Here is a 16,913-nt window from a genome sequence, read left to right as displayed (position 1 = left end):
TGACATGTCTCAGTGGGCAGGTTCAGAGCAATGATGAGCGGTAGCCGCATCGCAGCGTGTCAGTTCATAAACTTGTAAAACAAGTGTAGCCCGGTGATAGATGGTCAAACGATTATTGTTTGCAAACAATATTATCTCCAATAGATAAGCTGTTTACTTTGGACTTCAATTCCTCTGGTTGGAAAGGAGTCTAATTTATCAAGGCAGTGTGGTTCGGCGCGGATGCCTCATACCCCAGCTGTGGAAAAAAAAAAAAATCTTATATTAAGAATAGTACTTGGAAACGTAGTTAAGTTCAACTTCTAACTCATTTTTACAGATGGTTTCTATATTGCAAAGAATATTGGCTGTTTCCTGGTTGCGCTTTTTTTTTTTTTTTTTAAAACCCCAAGCACTTTGTTGTAAGAGAGTTAAAAGACTAACTCCTGAAGCTTACAGTAGACATCTGTTTGTTTGTTTTGTAGCTGTTTCGGTGCCTCATCTTAGTCTGGAGCTTGGTGCTTTCAACTTCTGGAATCTGGCGCTATGCATCCAGATCCCGGACGCTTACAGGCACTGCTCTTCATCACTGCCACGGGTCTCATCGCTGCCGCCAGTTCAGGTAAGGCCTTCCAACCCGAGCCGAGGTGATTTGCTCGCAGGTTCTGGAGGTTGAGTCCAGGCTTTCGAATGAACGACGATTTAGAGGGTGTGCGGCGGTGGCCAACGCGGCGGTGGCCAACGCGTGTTATCGACAATCTGCTTTTAAGGAAGCATGGAGTACTTGCACATGGTCTTAAGCTGAATCTATGTCTTTGCTTTTGAAAAGTTGGCTCAAAACAAGTGCTTGAACGTGGAAGGCTCTGTTAGGTAGGTTTGTTCTTTGGGATCTCCGCGGACTGAGCTGGACGCCGATTTTTTGCTGTGTCCAGTGCATCTTGTGTTCCCGTGGGCTTGGGAGGGGTTTGAAATTTGTAGGGGGAGCGGGGAATCAGATCTTTGAAACACGAACGCTGATGCGTGGCTGCAGTTGGAACAGCTCTTGCGTTAAAAAAAGAAGAGGGATGGTTTTAATTGACACATCTGCTCTGTGTAGTCAGCTTGTCTTAACGTAACCACACAAAAAAGAAGCTTTTACTACTTTTAGCACTTCATAGCCAATCGTTATAAGCAAATGGGATAAATTTTATTTTTCAAGCAGTCATGGGAGATAAATTCCAGCTGCAGGGTCACTGCTACCAATTTTGACTTTTACTCCGAGCGCAAAGTGTTGGTGTCATGAGCAAGGGCAGGGGCGCAGATGAAAGTAAGAGTGCAGTTTCGTAGCTCTCGGTGGCTAGCAAACTAAAAAGGTCGTTGCTTTTTCTCTTACCCCTGGAAATTCAAACTGAACTAATAGGAAAAACAGTTGTCTAATTAAAAGCTAAAAATGGACATCTGGAGTCCTGTGAAATGCTTGGGTACCGTTTTTATGGATTTCATCTCTTTTTGTTAAGTGAAGCCACACTTCAATTTCCAGGTTTATTTTATGTTTATGCAGATAGTTTATGGTTCTGTTCAAACTGTGCAGCTCCTCATCTGAAACTCATAAACAGAGCCTGGATGGACTGACTGTAGAAGAAAAGCACGAGCTGAGGGCCCCACCTACAAGAAAACTGTCTCTTATTTGGATGTCACTTAATATCTTCTCGACCTGGGCTATCTGGAATTCCTTAGCGTATTTACAAACTAGAAATTGTTTCCCCCAGCCGCTCTGTCTTTTTTTAAATTTTTTGTTCTTTTTTCCTCCCGTATTTCTAACCAAATGGGCGTTACCGGCGTTAATTGCCTTTTGCCGTACAAAATCTTTAGCAGAGAATTCCGTAGAAAACAAATTGAAATAATTCCCAGCGTTTCGTTGGCCTGGATAGGAGAAAGTTTCCTCCAACAAGCAGGAATTTTCTTCTGGCAAATAAACGGATTCTCGTAACCAAGTTTTGTGGAGCTGAACCTTTTATTTATTAGCAGCTTTTCCTGTTTCTGCTCATCTTTACTCGGTAAAGATAATGGATGCCCAATTCATCATCCTCCTCCTGATGAAGTCCATGGATTTGGAATTAACAAGAGCCTTTGCTGTTTGTCCAGCTTTTTTTTTTTTTTTATCCTGCTATTTTTAATTAGTTCTGCAGACTCCGAGACGGTTCTGCATAAATACCTGGCAGGCTGCTACCACTTCTAAAATTTTACAAGTCACGTCCGGGCCCGCCTCATATGGGACAGATCAGCTACAGCTGCGTGTTCCCAAACTCCGTCTCTACAGGTGATGGCCGCTGTTCCGCTCCGCGTAAATCCAGCGGGATTGCGGTTTTTGCTGGCCCGAGCAAGCATGATGTGCCTCGTCGTCCCCCCCCGCCCCCCTCCCCGGGGATCTCTCTCACCCTTCCTGTGTGCCGAAGCTACCTTCGTTTCATCGCCGTTACCCTCTTAATGAGGTTTGAGTCTTGAAGTTTTCCCTGGCGTTGGGGACGGTGGGAGTCTGTGTCACCAGCTGCGGAGGAAAAGGTGACACCTGCTTGGAGCGTCGCTAGCAAGTGTAAACCCTTTATTTGTCTCTGCTTCATCTGAATAGTCTTTTAGCAATATTTAACCTTGTGATGAAAGAAGTTTGCCAGGTCCGAAGAGCGGCGGGAGCCTCGGGAGAGAGCGTTACTATAAATCAGATCATCGTCAGTCTCTTGCCCGAGTCATCATTAACCGTATCACTTGCGTCCGCACAAAATGCCGCTCGCTAACTGAATTATTTATTTTTATTTTTTTTTTTCCCCACCTTTTAGATTTAACTCCCCGTTTTATTTCTGAGCCCTCGTCTACTGTCCAGAAGCCTGGTGGGTCGGTACAACTCCGCTGCTCTGCCGAGCCCTCCGCGGCTCGCCTGTCATGGCTCTTTAATGGGGAGCCTCTGGACAGCAAGGGGGGAGAAGTGGAAATCCAGCCAGGCTCCTTGACGATCGCCTCCCTCAGCCTGCCGACCTCTGGCCGCTATCGGTGCGTTGCGAACAGCAGCGTGGGTGCCGTTGTGAGCAGGCCTGCGACGGTATCCATGGGCAGTAAGTTAATTTTTCCTCCGTATTCCTCTGCTCCTTGCAAATTATATCGACCTCAGCTGGTTTCTGTGGTTTGTTTATCTTTGGCTTTTAGAAAACACCTAGTTTCAAGGTGGTGGTTTTTGGTTTTGTGTTTTTTTTTGGTTTTTTTTTTTTTTTTTTTTTCCCCCCCCTCAGCCAGTTAACTTGGTATGTGATCAGTTATACGCTTTTCGCCAATTTTTCTTCTCCGGTGTCACCTGAGACCTGTCAGGTGAGGCAGCCGTGGAACGGATCCTCCGGAGAGCTTGTGGATCTCCATCCTTGGAGGCCTTTACAGGCTCAAGCAGGACCACAGCTGATGGATTTAGCGTTGGCGACAGCAGCATTTCGAGCTGAAAGGCTGGGCTAGAGACCTCAAGAGGCCTTTCAAGCAAATATAAACGTTGTTCAGCGAAATTAACGTTAATTTCAATGAATTGGCCTGGAAGTACAAGGTTCCCAAAAGCTTCCCTTCAAAAAGGATCTTGAAACAGCAACTGAGCTGCCATGTCACCGCAGAAGCGTGCTTGAGATTTGATTAGAAAAGAGGAGAAATGAGTGAGAACTGTTGCCTGGGAAATAAGTGGGAGTTGCAAATCCTCCTTATCCCTCACTTTGTTGCATTTGGTCAAAACTATCCGGATGTTCCTCAGGTGGGGACAGTCTTCTCCCCTTTCAGGTGCGATTTCCCTCCTCTCAGTGGCCCTGGTTCTTCTTGATCAGTCTCTGCCGTAGTGCCTGATCTGTAAATTATTTGATCGTAAAGGACTTTAGAAGAGGAAGGGCAGTGTTTTCCACGTGGGAAGGGCGACGTGGTGCTGAGAATGGGAACGTAATATTCCTCCGTGAGCTTGATTTGTCGGCTTGGTGCTGTCTGAATCAGGCCTTTGTCAGGCGGGATCCGAGTGATTTCTCGGTGAGGGTACCTCATCTATGGAGCATGTCCAAAATCCCCCGGGGAGGAAAATTTTCTTAAAAGTGCGAGAAGTTAAGTGTTTTGGTAAAGTACTGACCCATAGCGAGACCCTCTCGAGAGAGCCATAAGGGTGGCTAACATAGAAAAACTTCCCAACCTGGAAGACGCTTTGAACGCGAACGGAGCAGAAGAGCCGCTTCCGCGCTTTTTCTCCTCCGTTGGAGGTTTTAGTAGCAAATGGGAAGGCGCCGTTAGCTGCTGAGGCTTTCTGCCGGCCTCGTGGCTCGTGGCAGCCAGTGGGGAAGGCGCTGCCGTACTCGGTGTTGTGTTTAATTATAATCGCAGAAAGACAATTTAACGTTTCGTACGGACAGGCTTCCTGCTGTTTGTGTAAATTGTCTGCTGTGGTGCCTTCAGGGCCCGCCAGCGTCACTGCAGCCTCTCACGTTTCTCCGCCTGCTTTTTGCAGCTGAGGGAACGTAGGAGATATTTTATTTTATTTTTTTTTTCTTTCCTGACTATTCCCGTGTAAAAAAAACCGACCTTTTCGGTCGTAAGGAGGTGTACTTACACAAGAGGGTTTAGTCCCTTATGGACTGTAGAAAGACAACGCCTGCTGATATGAACGTCCAGATGCTGCAGCGCGGAAGATAAATCAGCTTGAAACCAGTGACGCTTTAAGCGCAAATAGTGAGCTTGCTGCCCTTCCCCTTTCCCAAGCCGTGGCTGCCCTTAACCTTTTACCCGTTCTCTTCTAGGTTTAGCTGACTTTGACACGTCGGTGAAGCCCGCCGTCGCGGCGGAGGAAGGAGGTACGGCTTTCATCGGGTGCAAGGTGCCAGAAAGCAACCCTAAAGCCCAGGTTCGCTTTCAAGTGCGGGGGAAATGGCTGGAACAATCAACAGGTGAGGTGTTTTGTGCCCCTGATCAGCAACGTAAATATCCAGTAAAAGCTTGCCTGGATTTTTACTTTTTTTTTTTTTTTTTTCCTTAGAACTTGAAGGGAAAAAAAAAAAAAACAACCCCAAAACTTGCAGAACTTCCTGTGGAAATCACTTTAGATAAACTGACCTTTGTAAATTAATATCCTTTGCAAGGCAGCACGATTTTGTTGTGATCCTACATTTAGAACAGATTGGTATATCTGACAAGATATTTAAAAATATATGTGTTGTGTTGTTTTGGTTTTTTTTTTAAAAGGAAACCTTTTCTTGAAACTTAAGTTAAAGATAATCTCTTTTCCTTTCCCCGCTTGTTTAGACAACTACCTAATTCTTCCGTCTGGAAACCTGCAGATTTTGAATGTATCTTTAGAAGACAGAGGGTCCTATAAATGTGCGGCGTACAACCCGGTTACTCACGATCTCAGAGTAGAACTCACTGGGCGTAAGCTCGTAGTCACACGTGAGTATACACCTCAGCTTTCCAGAATTAATACATCTCAAACCGAATAAATGATGTCCCGGAGGTTTTTAGCCTGGGCGTAGCGGCCTAAATACCCGCTGGTCTCGAATGCCGTGTTATGTAAAATCCGTCCTGCGTTATTGGCACGTTCAGTTCTTATTTCCCCTTGCTGCGGAGGAGCGGCACGGCTGCTTTTCGGATCTTGAGAGGACAGGGTGCTTAGCCCTTGAAAAGGGGGTGTTGCTAATAACTGCAGTCGCCAAACCGATTTTTGGAGCAGGGCTTCCGGAAGAGAGCGTTACAGTATCGTGCTTAATCACGAGGATAAGCAGCTGTGCTTGAAGAGACATGGCAGACCTCGGGACTGGAGGACGGGATGGGAGAGTAGGGTTTAAAAGAGTGGTTAGTGATAAGCCTCGTCTCCTTTCCTCCAGGCTCTTCCTCAGGCGGCTTCCAAATCCTTCACCCCCTGGCTCCCCAGAGCCTGGCAGTGCCCCGGCACAGCCCCCTGACGCTGGAGTGTGTTGTCAGCGGGTCGCCTCCGGCCTCCGTCCGCTGGGTGAAGGACGGCCAGGACGCCCTGGGAAAAGGCAGGTGGAAACTGCTGCGCTCCCACCTGGTGACGGACAGGCTCGAGGCATCGGACTCTGGGAATTACTCCTGCGTGGTGGGAAATGAACTTGGAGTAGTGAAATACGTTAACTATTCACTTACTATACTTGGTAAGCAGTAAAGAAATCTTCACATCCAGGCGATGAAATTTTCTTCGTATGCTTGCTGGTTTTGGCATCTGGTTACAAATAGCCTAACATCCTTTTTCAACCGAAGCGTGTTAAAATAAAGAATTAAGATACGCTCATAATGACCATATCTCCTCATCTCTCCCGAGTTAAAATCCATAACTATTTATCTCTTCAAATCCTTTGCGGTCTGAAATAATTAAACAGTAAAGGATAACAAACTGGGAGGGAAGAACTGATCTGTTTGTTTTGCTGTGGAGTGCCAAGTGTATATGTGATACGGTGTCAATAATGTGCCAGAGATCAGATGTTTCTCTTTTTTTTTTTTTTTTTTTGAGGTTGTACGTAAGCAAAAAGCTGGCGAGGAGAAGCGATATGTTTGGATGAGGCCAAAAAAAAAAAAAAAAAAGGCAAAAGAAATACATTTGGCCTCTTTTGTGCGGCTGCAAGTCGTTCCTAATCTCCTCTTTCCTTTGTAGCAGATTTTCCTGTTGTTTTGAGGCTTTTGCCTCCGTGACTGTTTGGTTTTTGGGATGCGTACATTAGAGTAACTCAGAAAACAGGTTGTTGACACACAACGCGCCCTTTGTTATGGGGATGCCGCTGCAGAATTATTTTGAGAATACAGGTGTTTCATTTACGGTATTAACGCAAACATGTGACTGTTTGGAACAGAAGGGAGAGACCATTAAAACAAGCAAGCGTGTGGGGGGAAAAAACAGCCTTAGGCTGGGTAGAATTAGAATTATTTAGTGCTTGCTTAGCCTTTGTTATGTGATAAGTTTCTGTAACCTTTCGCGGTATTTTTTCCAGGACTCAGGCTAAGATCAACACGCGGCGGTTTCTGTAAACTTATTTCCCTTTATAGAACCTGCCTCCATCTCCAAGGGACTGCAAGACGAAACCGTGGCCGCTGGAGCGACCGCCCATTTCTGGTGCGAGGTCCGCGGGAGCCCTGCTCCGACCCTCACCTGGCTCCACAACGCGGCCCCCCTCCGCCTCTCCCCGCGGCATCTGCCGACGGGCAACCGCCTGCGCATCCGCGGCGTCACCCAGGAGGACTCCGGCTTGTACCAGTGTGTAGCGAACAACGGGCTGGGATTTGTGCAGTCCACTGGGAGGCTTCGTGTCCTGCCAGGTAGGAGCGCTCGCAGCCCTCAAGAACTCCAATTAAGCACTTGTACTTCAAGCTTTATTCTGTTTGGCTTCCCCCCCCGCCCCCGTGGCCTCAGATTATGTATTGGTTTCTTTCTGACCGCTGTTTGTAACAGATCTTACGAAGAAGGTGCTTTCGGTTCAATTTTAAGAGATGTGGGTGTTTCTGGGGTAGCCTGGTCACTTGATACTTAAAACCTAGATTACCAGCTGCAATTAAATCAGTTTGTGATTGCATTTCACGCGATTTATTCCTAAATAGAATCAGGGTCCTGTTGTGCTGGAGGAACTGATGTTCTTAAGCAGAATTGGCTGACGAGTAATTCTGCCTGTTCCATAGCGTCACGTTTACAAAGCGATCGCCAGGTTTGGGGTTAATGCCCACTTCCCCTGTGTCAGATGAGCGGGTGCCAAGAGTCTTTTTGATCGCTTCCCAGCCGAAGACACTTTCTAATACCCAGAGAACTCGAGAGTTGAAGCTTTTTCCCTTCTCGCACCCGTTAAGGCGGATGCGAGCCGCGCAGAGGCTGGCTGAGCAGATATTTGGCGACCCGCTTGTCCGTGGAGCGGGCAAAGCCGGTCCTTCCTGCACCGCGTTCCTTGCTGACGGTCGAGTCTTCGTTATTGAGAAAACGTGAAGCGTGGTTTGAGCCTGGTTTTTCTATGGGCACGACTCTCAGCCGATCTCGTCAGTCTGGAGCGGAAGTCTAGAGAACCGCGGAAATGGTTAAGAAGCAGCACGCGCGACGTTTTTAATTGTATTGGCTCGTTGGGCCACTAAGCGTCATATTCCTTAGCCAAATTCATTCTTTGGGTGTCTCTTTTTTTTCCCCCTAGGCAAAGGCTCTAGCCCGGTTATAGTCTCTCCACCAGCAAGCGTCACTGTGGCAGATGGTGGGGACGTTACGCTGTCTTGCAATGCCACTGGCCTACCCGTCCCCGTGATCCGTTGGTATGACAGCAGAGGACTTATTACCAGCCGTCCTTCCCAGGTGCTTCATTCCAAACCGCAGAAACCTCCTCGAGCGACGCCGGGCAGCGCCGTCGCGGATCCCACCACCTCCTCCTGGGTGTCCCAAGCGGGCTCGAGCTCCTTGCACGTGAGGAACGTGACTCCCGAGCGTGGCGGGGAGTACGCGTGCGAAGCCACCAACGAGCACGGCTCCGTGGTGGCCAAAGCCTTCCTTACAGTTGGTAAGCTTGAAGCACCAAATTGCGCAGTCGGCTCCCCGGTTTAGGTGAGAAATGCCTCAAAATAAGAAATTAACGGCAGGTAGGCAGTGTGGGTATCCCGGGGGAAACGCAGCAGAGGAGTCGGCTGCCTTCACGGATCGGTTCCTCCCTTCCGCCTTAGGCGAAGGAGAAACGACTCTGCGTTGCGTGGACTTGGCCATTCTTACGTGTGATTTAAAAACTGTCCAAGGGTGGGGTTTGAGGTGGGTTAAAAACTATCCAAGAAATATTAAAAAAAAAAAAGGTATTGAATTTTCTACTAGGAAAAGACAGTTCTTCTACAAAAGGCAAGATGGGAAAGAGCTATTTTCTTTCTTCACGTCGGAATGTTACGTGACATCGATAACAGCTTTAAGCCCCCCCCTCCCGAGTTCCCTTCACAAGGACTAAAATGCGGATTTTTAGTTACGTGAAGTGACTTAAGTTTCTCAGCTCTTTCAGCGTCTTGCTGTAGTAAGTTTAGCTGAATGTCGGTGAGATTTAAGGTGAGTGGAATTTAATACGTGGCCTGATATTTAAGGTGCTTTGTTACTGCTGATTAGAGTTCCAAACTCATGTAAATAGTTTGAAAAGATGGTTAAAGGCTCACTTAGAGGAAGAAGGAAAGAAGAAACCTCAAGAAAGCGATCCCATCGTGGTGCTTTTCAAATGAGTTATTGTTGGACCTTGCCGGGTGGAAACACAAAACTAAATATCATCCCAGAATTCAGGCTGTGTCAAATAGAGGGGAGGGGGGAAAAAAAAAGAAAAAATCCCACTGCTTTGCCTCAGAGTTTTATGGCAGTAAGTTCAATTTTAATGTTTTGTTTATTAACTTTTATCGGTTTCTAATACGTTGTACTAGCTGCTGATTACGGTGCGGAGGGTGGTTGAGGCATTTGGTTTTGATATAAAAGCCCTTAAGTAGTTTCTGGGAGCTGTTAGGGTTTTAGAAACAGTTCCCAGCCGTGCCAAAAGACGTGCTCAAACGCTTCAATGTTTTAATGAAGAATTTGTGCCAGGTAGCACTTCTGAAGCACCCAAACGGCTTAAGCTTGTGATTCCCGTGCGTTTCTTTGGTCGTAGGCTCAGCTTAAGCGTCTCTCGGCCTCGGCAGCTTGTTCCTGCGATTTGCCTTGTGCGAGCACACAGTAAGAGAGGAAAAAAAAAAAAAAAAGTCTTTTTTTTTTTTTTCCATTCTGCTGGATCTATTCCACGACGTGATTCATTGCATGGTCTTAAAAGCGGGCAGGGCAACTTAAGCCACCGTCATAGCGAGAAGCCACCAAAATGCACAATGATAGCCTTAGGATCGTGTACCCACGGCGCTCATTTTAAGTCTTTTTTTAGACAGTTGTGGTGGCTGCGGGCATGGCAGTAGCTTCACGGAGCTACTGAACACAGGGTTAACTCTCCAAAGTAACTTCATCTAATGGCAACGAAGGAGAAAAAAACGCGCTCCGGGAGCCTGGAGAGCGGGCAGGTTGGTAGAAAACACGAGGAAGAGGAGCGTTTAGTGTCGGTGATAGAGCGGAGAGCAGGCTGAAGCTGTCTTTTGTAGAAGCCGGGCACCTCTGAGAGGTCTCGGGGTGATTCGAAAGACGTGCCGGGCGTCGTGACTTTGCTGATGTGCCGCGGTCAGATGATTTTCCAGGGCGGTTTCCCCGCCCGCGCTGGGGTGCTTGGAGAGGAGGGGAGGATTCCTCCGGCCGTGTGAGGAGCAGGGAGGCAGCGCCCTGGGGGCCGCGCTCCGTTTGCGCGGCGGAGGCAGAACGCAAAGGTTGCTCCGCTGCCAGGCGAACCCTGGCCGTGGCGGCGGGCCGGAATCTGCCCCGCGGGTTTGCGCCCCTGTTCCAAGAAGGGTGTAGAAGAAGTAGAAGAGGCACCGCCATACGCGGCAGGTGGATTCGTCGGAGCGCGGGATAGTCCCTGCAGGAGGGGAGGCTCCGAAGGTGAGGGCCCTGAACCTTCAAAATAAGGCAGCTGTGGGGGGGGGGCAGGACAGTGAGCTGAAAAACGCTGGTTATTATGGAGAATGCGAGTAAGAGCTATGAATGCATTCTTTTAACCAAATTTTGGGCGCGTACAGCCAGCCTTCGGTCTGACCCGTCTCGGTGCTGCTCACGTTTCGCCGGGCGGCCGAGGAAGAAGAGTTAAGTCTCAGCGGCCCAAGGGACGGCACTAGAAGCAACAGCCGAAAAAAAAGCTGCGTAATGACACAGCAGCGCGCAGAAGTCCGATGCGCTGGTTTATACGGGTAGCAATTATGCCAGAAACTTAGCGAAAAAGATCGGAATCGCTCAATGGAAATTGTTACCCGGGGGTTGTTTTCCGAAGCACGGGGCGGGGGGGGAACAAACAACAAAACCCAACTTGCTTAAACACGCTGCTTGCCAGTTGTTGACGACTCCCATCTCGCAGCAATAAACACGGCGATGACGGCAGGTCCCCTGTCACCAGCCTAAACCACAACTCATCCTCCACCCTCGAGAGTCCGTTTTCCCCCGTGCCAGCAGGCGTCAAACCGCGCCGTTGCCCGCCCACAAACCCTCCGGGTCCACCACAACGAGGGGGACTTCTGCCTCCTGCGCCGGAGACGGCATTTGTTTCCAATATTAACGCCCCGGCAGCCCTTCCCCGCCGCTTCGCCGACGGCGGGGTAGATACCCTTTCGCTCGGGGATTGTTCTGGGGGTGTTTTAAGTAAACTCCATCTGGCTTTGGGGACGTCCTCCCCGCCTTTGTTGCCTCCTTTCCCCCTCTTCCCAGCTTTGTGGCATCGCTAAGTAAATCGGAAGACACAAACGAGGGATGCTCGCTGAGAGCGTGTCTTCAATTTGAAAAAGAGAACTTTCCTTCCCAGCTCTTTTTCTTTTTTTTTTTAAAAAAAAAAAAAAAAAAAAAAGTGGCCAAAAATAGCAGCCACACTTGCTGCTGGTATTTTAATGGAGGTTTGGAGGAATCTGAGTCAGCCAGGCTAAGGCTGCCTAGGCTTTACGTTACCGAGGAATTTGTTTGTTTTGTAAACCAAGTTCCCTTCATTCCCTTCCCTCTTCCAGACCCCCGGCACGTAATATAAACCTCCGCAAATCCGAAAGGAGGGACAGGGCTCGGAACATCTGGCGGTGCCGGCGCTGCGAGCGTGCGACCTGGAGGAGCTGCGCTGGTTCCCGAACGCTCTCGCTTTTAAACCCTGACGTTTTCTTGTCCTGGATAATCTCAGATGTCCAACCTGCCGCCCCTTTCCCGCCTGGAATGCCGACAAGCCCTGCATCATCCCAACACTGTTTTTTTTTTTTTGTGTTTTTTTTTTTTTATTGTCTCGCAGCCCCTTTCAAACTACTGATATTATATATATATATATTTCTTTTTTCGTACCGGGCAAAGTAAATAGGATGGGGGAGGCTGGAGCAGGATTTCTAGAAGTGCGTTGGTATTAAATGGCGCACGAGATCTGCCCGTAAACCGAGTTTATTCTCAGCATAAATTTTCAAACGTGGCCGTCGAGTCGCAATTACAGCTAAAAACCTCAGAAGCCGAGGCCGGAGAATGTCCTCTTGTGCCAGTTCGGGCCGTGAAAAGTTCCTTGTACAACTGCGATTAATTTAAAATTACTCCACTCGTGTCACAAGCGTAGCTATATCTTTTATTTATTTATTTTTTTTTCTTTTATCACCCGTTGCCACTGCTTAATTGGTCAGAGCTACCAGGCAAAAACCGTGCCTGTGGGTGTCACCTTTCAGCTTTTCTCTCTTTGCTACTGTCCAAAAAAAAAAACCAAAAAACCCAAAAAAAAGCAAAAACCTCCAAACCACCCCTCCCAGAAAAGCCAACCGAAAAACGCCTGCCGTGGTGTTCTCCTCTGGAAATAAAAAATCGGCGCAGCTTGGCGCCGGGCTCGGGTCTGCGCCGGGGCATCTCTTGAACCGGCTTTTTGCAGCCAGGGCCGGTGTGGAAATGACGCTTTTTTTTTTTGTTTTTTTTTTTTTTTTAAAATGATTTCGTGTCCCCCTCGGTGCCGGGGCGTTAGGGTTTGAGGAAAACCCGTGACAATTTATTGTCGCTCAGATAATTATTCTCTCGCCCCGTGACCCACCCCCTGACGCGGGAAGGGGAATCGGGGAAAGCGAGGAAACGCGAGGGTTGAAATATAAATAGATTTAATAGGATAAGACTAAATAATTAACAGTGATGCTAAAGAACCAGTATTAATCATGATACTAATATAAGATATACAAGAATTATACTCGGCCAATTCTATCAGCAGGAAGCCGTGCGTTCCCCGCAGGGGATGGTAAACGTGGGACGCTGCCAGCGCTGCGGTTTCGGGAGGAAGGGAAAGGCTCAGGGTCCGGCACCGGGGCGAGGAGCTTCCCTCTCCCGTCAAGGGAGAGAGAAACTAAGCAGCAAACTTCCGAATTTCTATGGAACGTGACGTTCGTGGTAGGAGATAATCCTGTTGGCCAGCCTGGGTCAAGTGCCCGGCTCTCGCTCCTCCTCGTCCCCGCACCCGGCGAGCTCAAAAACGCCCACACCTTGAATCCCGCACGGCCTAGCTGGCTATAAAGTAAATATTTTTCACAACTTGAGACACTAGAATCTTCCAAAAATGGAGTTTCCCCCCAGCGTTGGAAGAGGAATCAGTCCTGTGTGGCTCAACCCAGGACGTGGGGCAAAGGCGGCGTCGCGGCGGAGGTGTAACCGGGCTCCTCCCTTTACCGTTCCTGCAGAAACTGCCCCCAAAGCCGAAGAGACGGAGGTTGCCCAGAGCGATGGAAGCCCCGGCGATTTCGGCGCGGAAACGGCGTTCTCAAGCTGGCCGCCGACAAAAGCGCGTTTGGAGGCGGCTGTGACGGAAAAGGCCTCGAACGCCGCCGCTCCCCCCGAAGCCCCCATCATCCTCAGCCCCCCGCAGACGCTGAAGCCTGACGCGTACACCCTGGTGTGGCGCTCGGGGAGGGATGGGGGCTCGCCCATCAACGCCTATTTCGTCAAATACCGCAAGGTAGGGTTTCTCCGGAGCGCGGAAGCGGCGGGGTTTCCTTGGGTGTAGGTTTCTCCAGCACCCAAGGGTTGTCGCAGGGCTGGCGTTGACGAGAACGTGGTGTCGGGCCGGAGGGAATACAGAATAGGGTCGAACCAGAACGTCACCGCGGCCACGCAGGCGGCTCGTTTTAGGGGTGGCTGAAACTGGTCGCAAGTACGCTCTTTTATCTAGTTTTCGGTGAGGTTTCTCCGTCAGAGCCCAGGCTTTTATTTGCTTTACAGCGAAGCCCGTGCCCGTTCTTCCAAGCAAACCGTTTTCTGCGTGGCAAAGCCGTCGGGTTTATTTTCCGTAAGCTTTTTAATCCTCCACATCCTGATCTTGTCTTAGCCTGGAGGGGAACGCTTAGAGATTTTTTTTTTTGTTTGTTTGTTTTTTGACCTGTTAGTTCCGGAAAACCCGGTGCCAAAGTTTGTCGATCCAATTTTCTCATCGGAAGGGGGTTGGTTCCCGTAAGCGCTGAAAGCTTTGAATACTTCTTTGACCTTTTCGACGTTTACCTTTTGCTCCTAACGATCCTTTCCACGTGAAATCTGCTCGCTCGGGCGTTTCTCGGTAGGGAGTTGACCGTGGTTTTTTAGGGTGGCGTTCTCTTTGTGTCACTAAATTATTTTATTGATTTTTTTAAAGGGGGGGGGGGGGGAGGGGGAAAAAAAAAAAAGTTGGGGGAATAAAAGCCCTAGAAGAGTGGTCGCTTCCGAAGAAAACGCTCGAGCAAAGACCTCTGGCGTAACCTTTGATAATCCGCAGCGTTTAGATCTGCCTTCCATGTTTTATTAAAGTCTTATATTGTTTAGGAGTTTATTTTTGGTAGAATCTTTGTCTTTTCCTTCGGGATTTTGGGGTAGCGCTTTCCTGTAAAGGTCAAGCATTTAAGAGACTGCCCCGAATCTCTTTCCTTTCTTAAATGGAGCCAGTGATTTCACTCTTAAATTAAAAAGTGGTGGTATTTTATTTTTTTTTTTTTTTAAAAAGGGGGAAATATGCAGTAATAAAAAACAAATATTCTAAAACGCTTAACTCCAGGAAAAGCTAGGATAGTTCAGGGAACATCTCTTTCTCATTAGGGTGTTGGGTCCAGCCCAGCGCTGCCAGCTAAAGGCCGGCTGAAGGTCTTCAAAATCGTTTCGGTCTCTTGCTAGTTTTAGCCACGAGTAAAAATGACCATTTTTTTTGGTCAGACAAGCGCGTGCGTGCGTATGGAGAGGGGAAAATAAGCGGAGTTTTGTCGAAGGAGCACCGGGAAGGTCGCTGCAAAAGCGCTGATTTGCGGCAGGAGCACTTGGAGACGAACCGCGGGGAGATGCGGGAGAACCCGAGGAGTTTTGGCGAGCGGCGGAGGTCCTTTGGATGCCGAAAGCGACGCGGGATTTGGGGTATTAATGGCGTTCTGTGCAATTCGCCCCTGATGGCGCGCTGTCTCTCCCTCTCCTGCGCAGCTGGACGACGGCGTCAGCGCGGTGGGCAGCTGGCACACGGTGCGCGTCCCCGGCAGCGAGAACGAGCTGCGCCTCACCGAGCTGGAGCCTTCCAGCCTGTACGAGGTTTTAATGGTGGCGAGGAGCGCGGCGGGCGAGGGCCAGCCCGCCATGCTGACATTTCGCACCAGCAAAGGTAGGGGCGGCACAACGTTCCCTGTGTCCTCGGCTTCCGCGAGGACGTTTATTTAAACGACGTCAGCCGTATGTTGTCTGCTGAGCCACGTACGCGACGTTCTGCGGTTTAATTGCTGAAGAACAGCCTCTAATAACTAAAATAGCTGTGGGGCAAACTTGCCTGAGCATTGGCAGGGCTGTTGGTAAGGAAAAGCTATTAAAGGCCGGATAATATTATTTTTGGGATGATTATTCAGACTCCTGCTGTAAGGTTCCTCATTTTGGGGATGATGATTGGATGGGTCCCCTTGCTTAAAGGAGCGAAGTCGGGGAGCAGCTTACGCTAAGAATGTAATGTATTTGTGAATTCACGATACGTACATACTGCCACAGGCCAGAAGTCCGCTCGACCCGGTATCCTGGGTCCAGCTGTGGCCAAACGCAGGTTCCGTGGCGTTTTTCTTGACCCTCTTCCTCTGGGCATGGGTTTCGGTGGGCGCTTTTCACCACCTGCTGTGATTTCGTGATGAGAGGGGGCTTCGAAATGCAGGTGGCATCACCGCAAAGTTGCGGCGCAGGTGGCGTTAGCACCGCAGGTGGGCGGTCGCTTATCCCCGGGCTGATGTGGGGAACTCTCCTCTTTCTCCCCCGCGGAAGATCCCTGACTTGGAGCCGGGGCTTTAGTCCCCTGCGCCGCAGCCAGCGATCTGCCACGTGAGCGTATTGTGAGAGGCGGCAAACAGCCTTTTCCTATCCGGTTCCTCAGCTGATGTACTGTGTGTCAAATCTTTCTTAGAAAGAACGTCGTCCTCGAAAAACACTCAGGCTCCCTCTCCGCCAGTAGGCATTCCGAAACATCCCGTCGTTCCCGAAGGGACAAATAATTTCGGTGTCGTCCTTCCCGACCTGTCTCGCCACAGCGGAGGTAGGTGTATGTGGGTGGTTTGTGATGCGTGTGGCGAAGGGAGCCATCTCGGTTGACGCGTGTTTATTGCCGCTCTAGGTGCTCGTCTTACCTCTTCTATTTCCTATTTGTTCCTTAGACTTCTTCCGTACAGGTGTTTTTCCTCTCTTGTGGGACTTCCGCGGGCGAGCTCGGATATCCGCTAGGTTGTCTGTTCTGCTGTGTGTCTCCAGAGCGAAAGATAATAGTTCGGACTTCGGGACTAACTGAAAGTCACCTTATTGCAGTCAGCGAATTAGCGTTTTTACCTGCTCGGTACCTCAAGTTTCTCCCGCGACGTTAAGTCACCGAGTAGCAGCGCGTTTCTTACGGACTTCGGCATCTGTGGTGGGCTATCCGAAACTATGAATTTGGCAAGCGCGTGCCCTAGTCTGGTGTAATATTTCCAAGGACGCTGTTACCTGCGCGTGTGGCTCTCAAAAAAAAAAAAAAAAAAAAAAAAAAAATCTTTCACTCGTAACCCACGTTCTCGTTGCTTGTATTTGAACCTGCCGTTGCTTTTTGCTAAATGCTCTGGTTTTCTCCTCTCTTCCGCTGTGAAAGATCCCGAGGAAATGGGAGATGCGCGTGTCAGGGTTTTAAGTTCTCAGAGCGGCTTCTTTCTGTTCCGAATGTTTTCCTGTGGCTTCCCAGGGTTAGGCTTGTTTCTGATGGCAAGAAGATGCAGCCGCTTCCCAGTCGGTGTGATTTTCAGCCTGGTTTCCAGGGAAAACAGCACATTTATAGCCCTTTTTCTCGCCACCCCACCCTTTGAACTCGCTGACGTGATTCAGGCGAATTTACTCAGGGGCTGAGTAAATC

General features: G+C 49.1%; 1 protein-coding gene across 8 annotated transcripts in view; it reads left to right on the top strand.

Moving 5' to 3' along the window:
- The window catches only part of CDON (cell adhesion associated, oncogene regulated), a 61,680-nt gene that overhangs the window by 24,830 nt on the left and 19,937 nt on the right, over positions 1-16,913 (top strand). For all 8 annotated transcript variants that reach the window (XM_074560986.1, XM_074560992.1, XM_074560985.1 and 5 more), the window contains 10 exons: positions 465-601; positions 2,793-3,065; positions 4,758-4,904; positions 5,260-5,403; positions 5,838-6,125; positions 7,012-7,281; positions 8,136-8,492; positions 13,240-13,514; positions 14,993-15,167; positions 15,945-16,073. In XM_074560986.1, coding sequence (XP_074417087.1) covers positions 526-601; positions 2,793-3,065; positions 4,758-4,904; positions 5,260-5,403; positions 5,838-6,125; positions 7,012-7,281; positions 8,136-8,492; positions 13,240-13,514; positions 14,993-15,167; positions 15,945-16,073 — 2,134 coding nt within the window. In that variant the 5' untranslated portion in view covers positions 465-525. The remainder of the gene's footprint in view (positions 1-464; positions 602-2,792; positions 3,066-4,757; positions 4,905-5,259; positions 5,404-5,837; positions 6,126-7,011; positions 7,282-8,135; positions 8,493-13,239; positions 13,515-14,992; positions 15,168-15,944; positions 16,074-16,913) is intronic.

The sequence above is a fragment of the Larus michahellis genome, chromosome 17 (assembly GCF_964199755.1).
Source record: "Larus michahellis chromosome 17, bLarMic1.1, whole genome shotgun sequence".
NCBI classification, from domain to species: Eukaryota; Metazoa; Chordata; class Aves; order Charadriiformes; family Laridae; genus Larus; species Larus michahellis.
The sequence above is the reverse complement of the archived record's forward strand: the minus strand, read 5'-3'. Positions and strand labels throughout refer to the sequence as shown.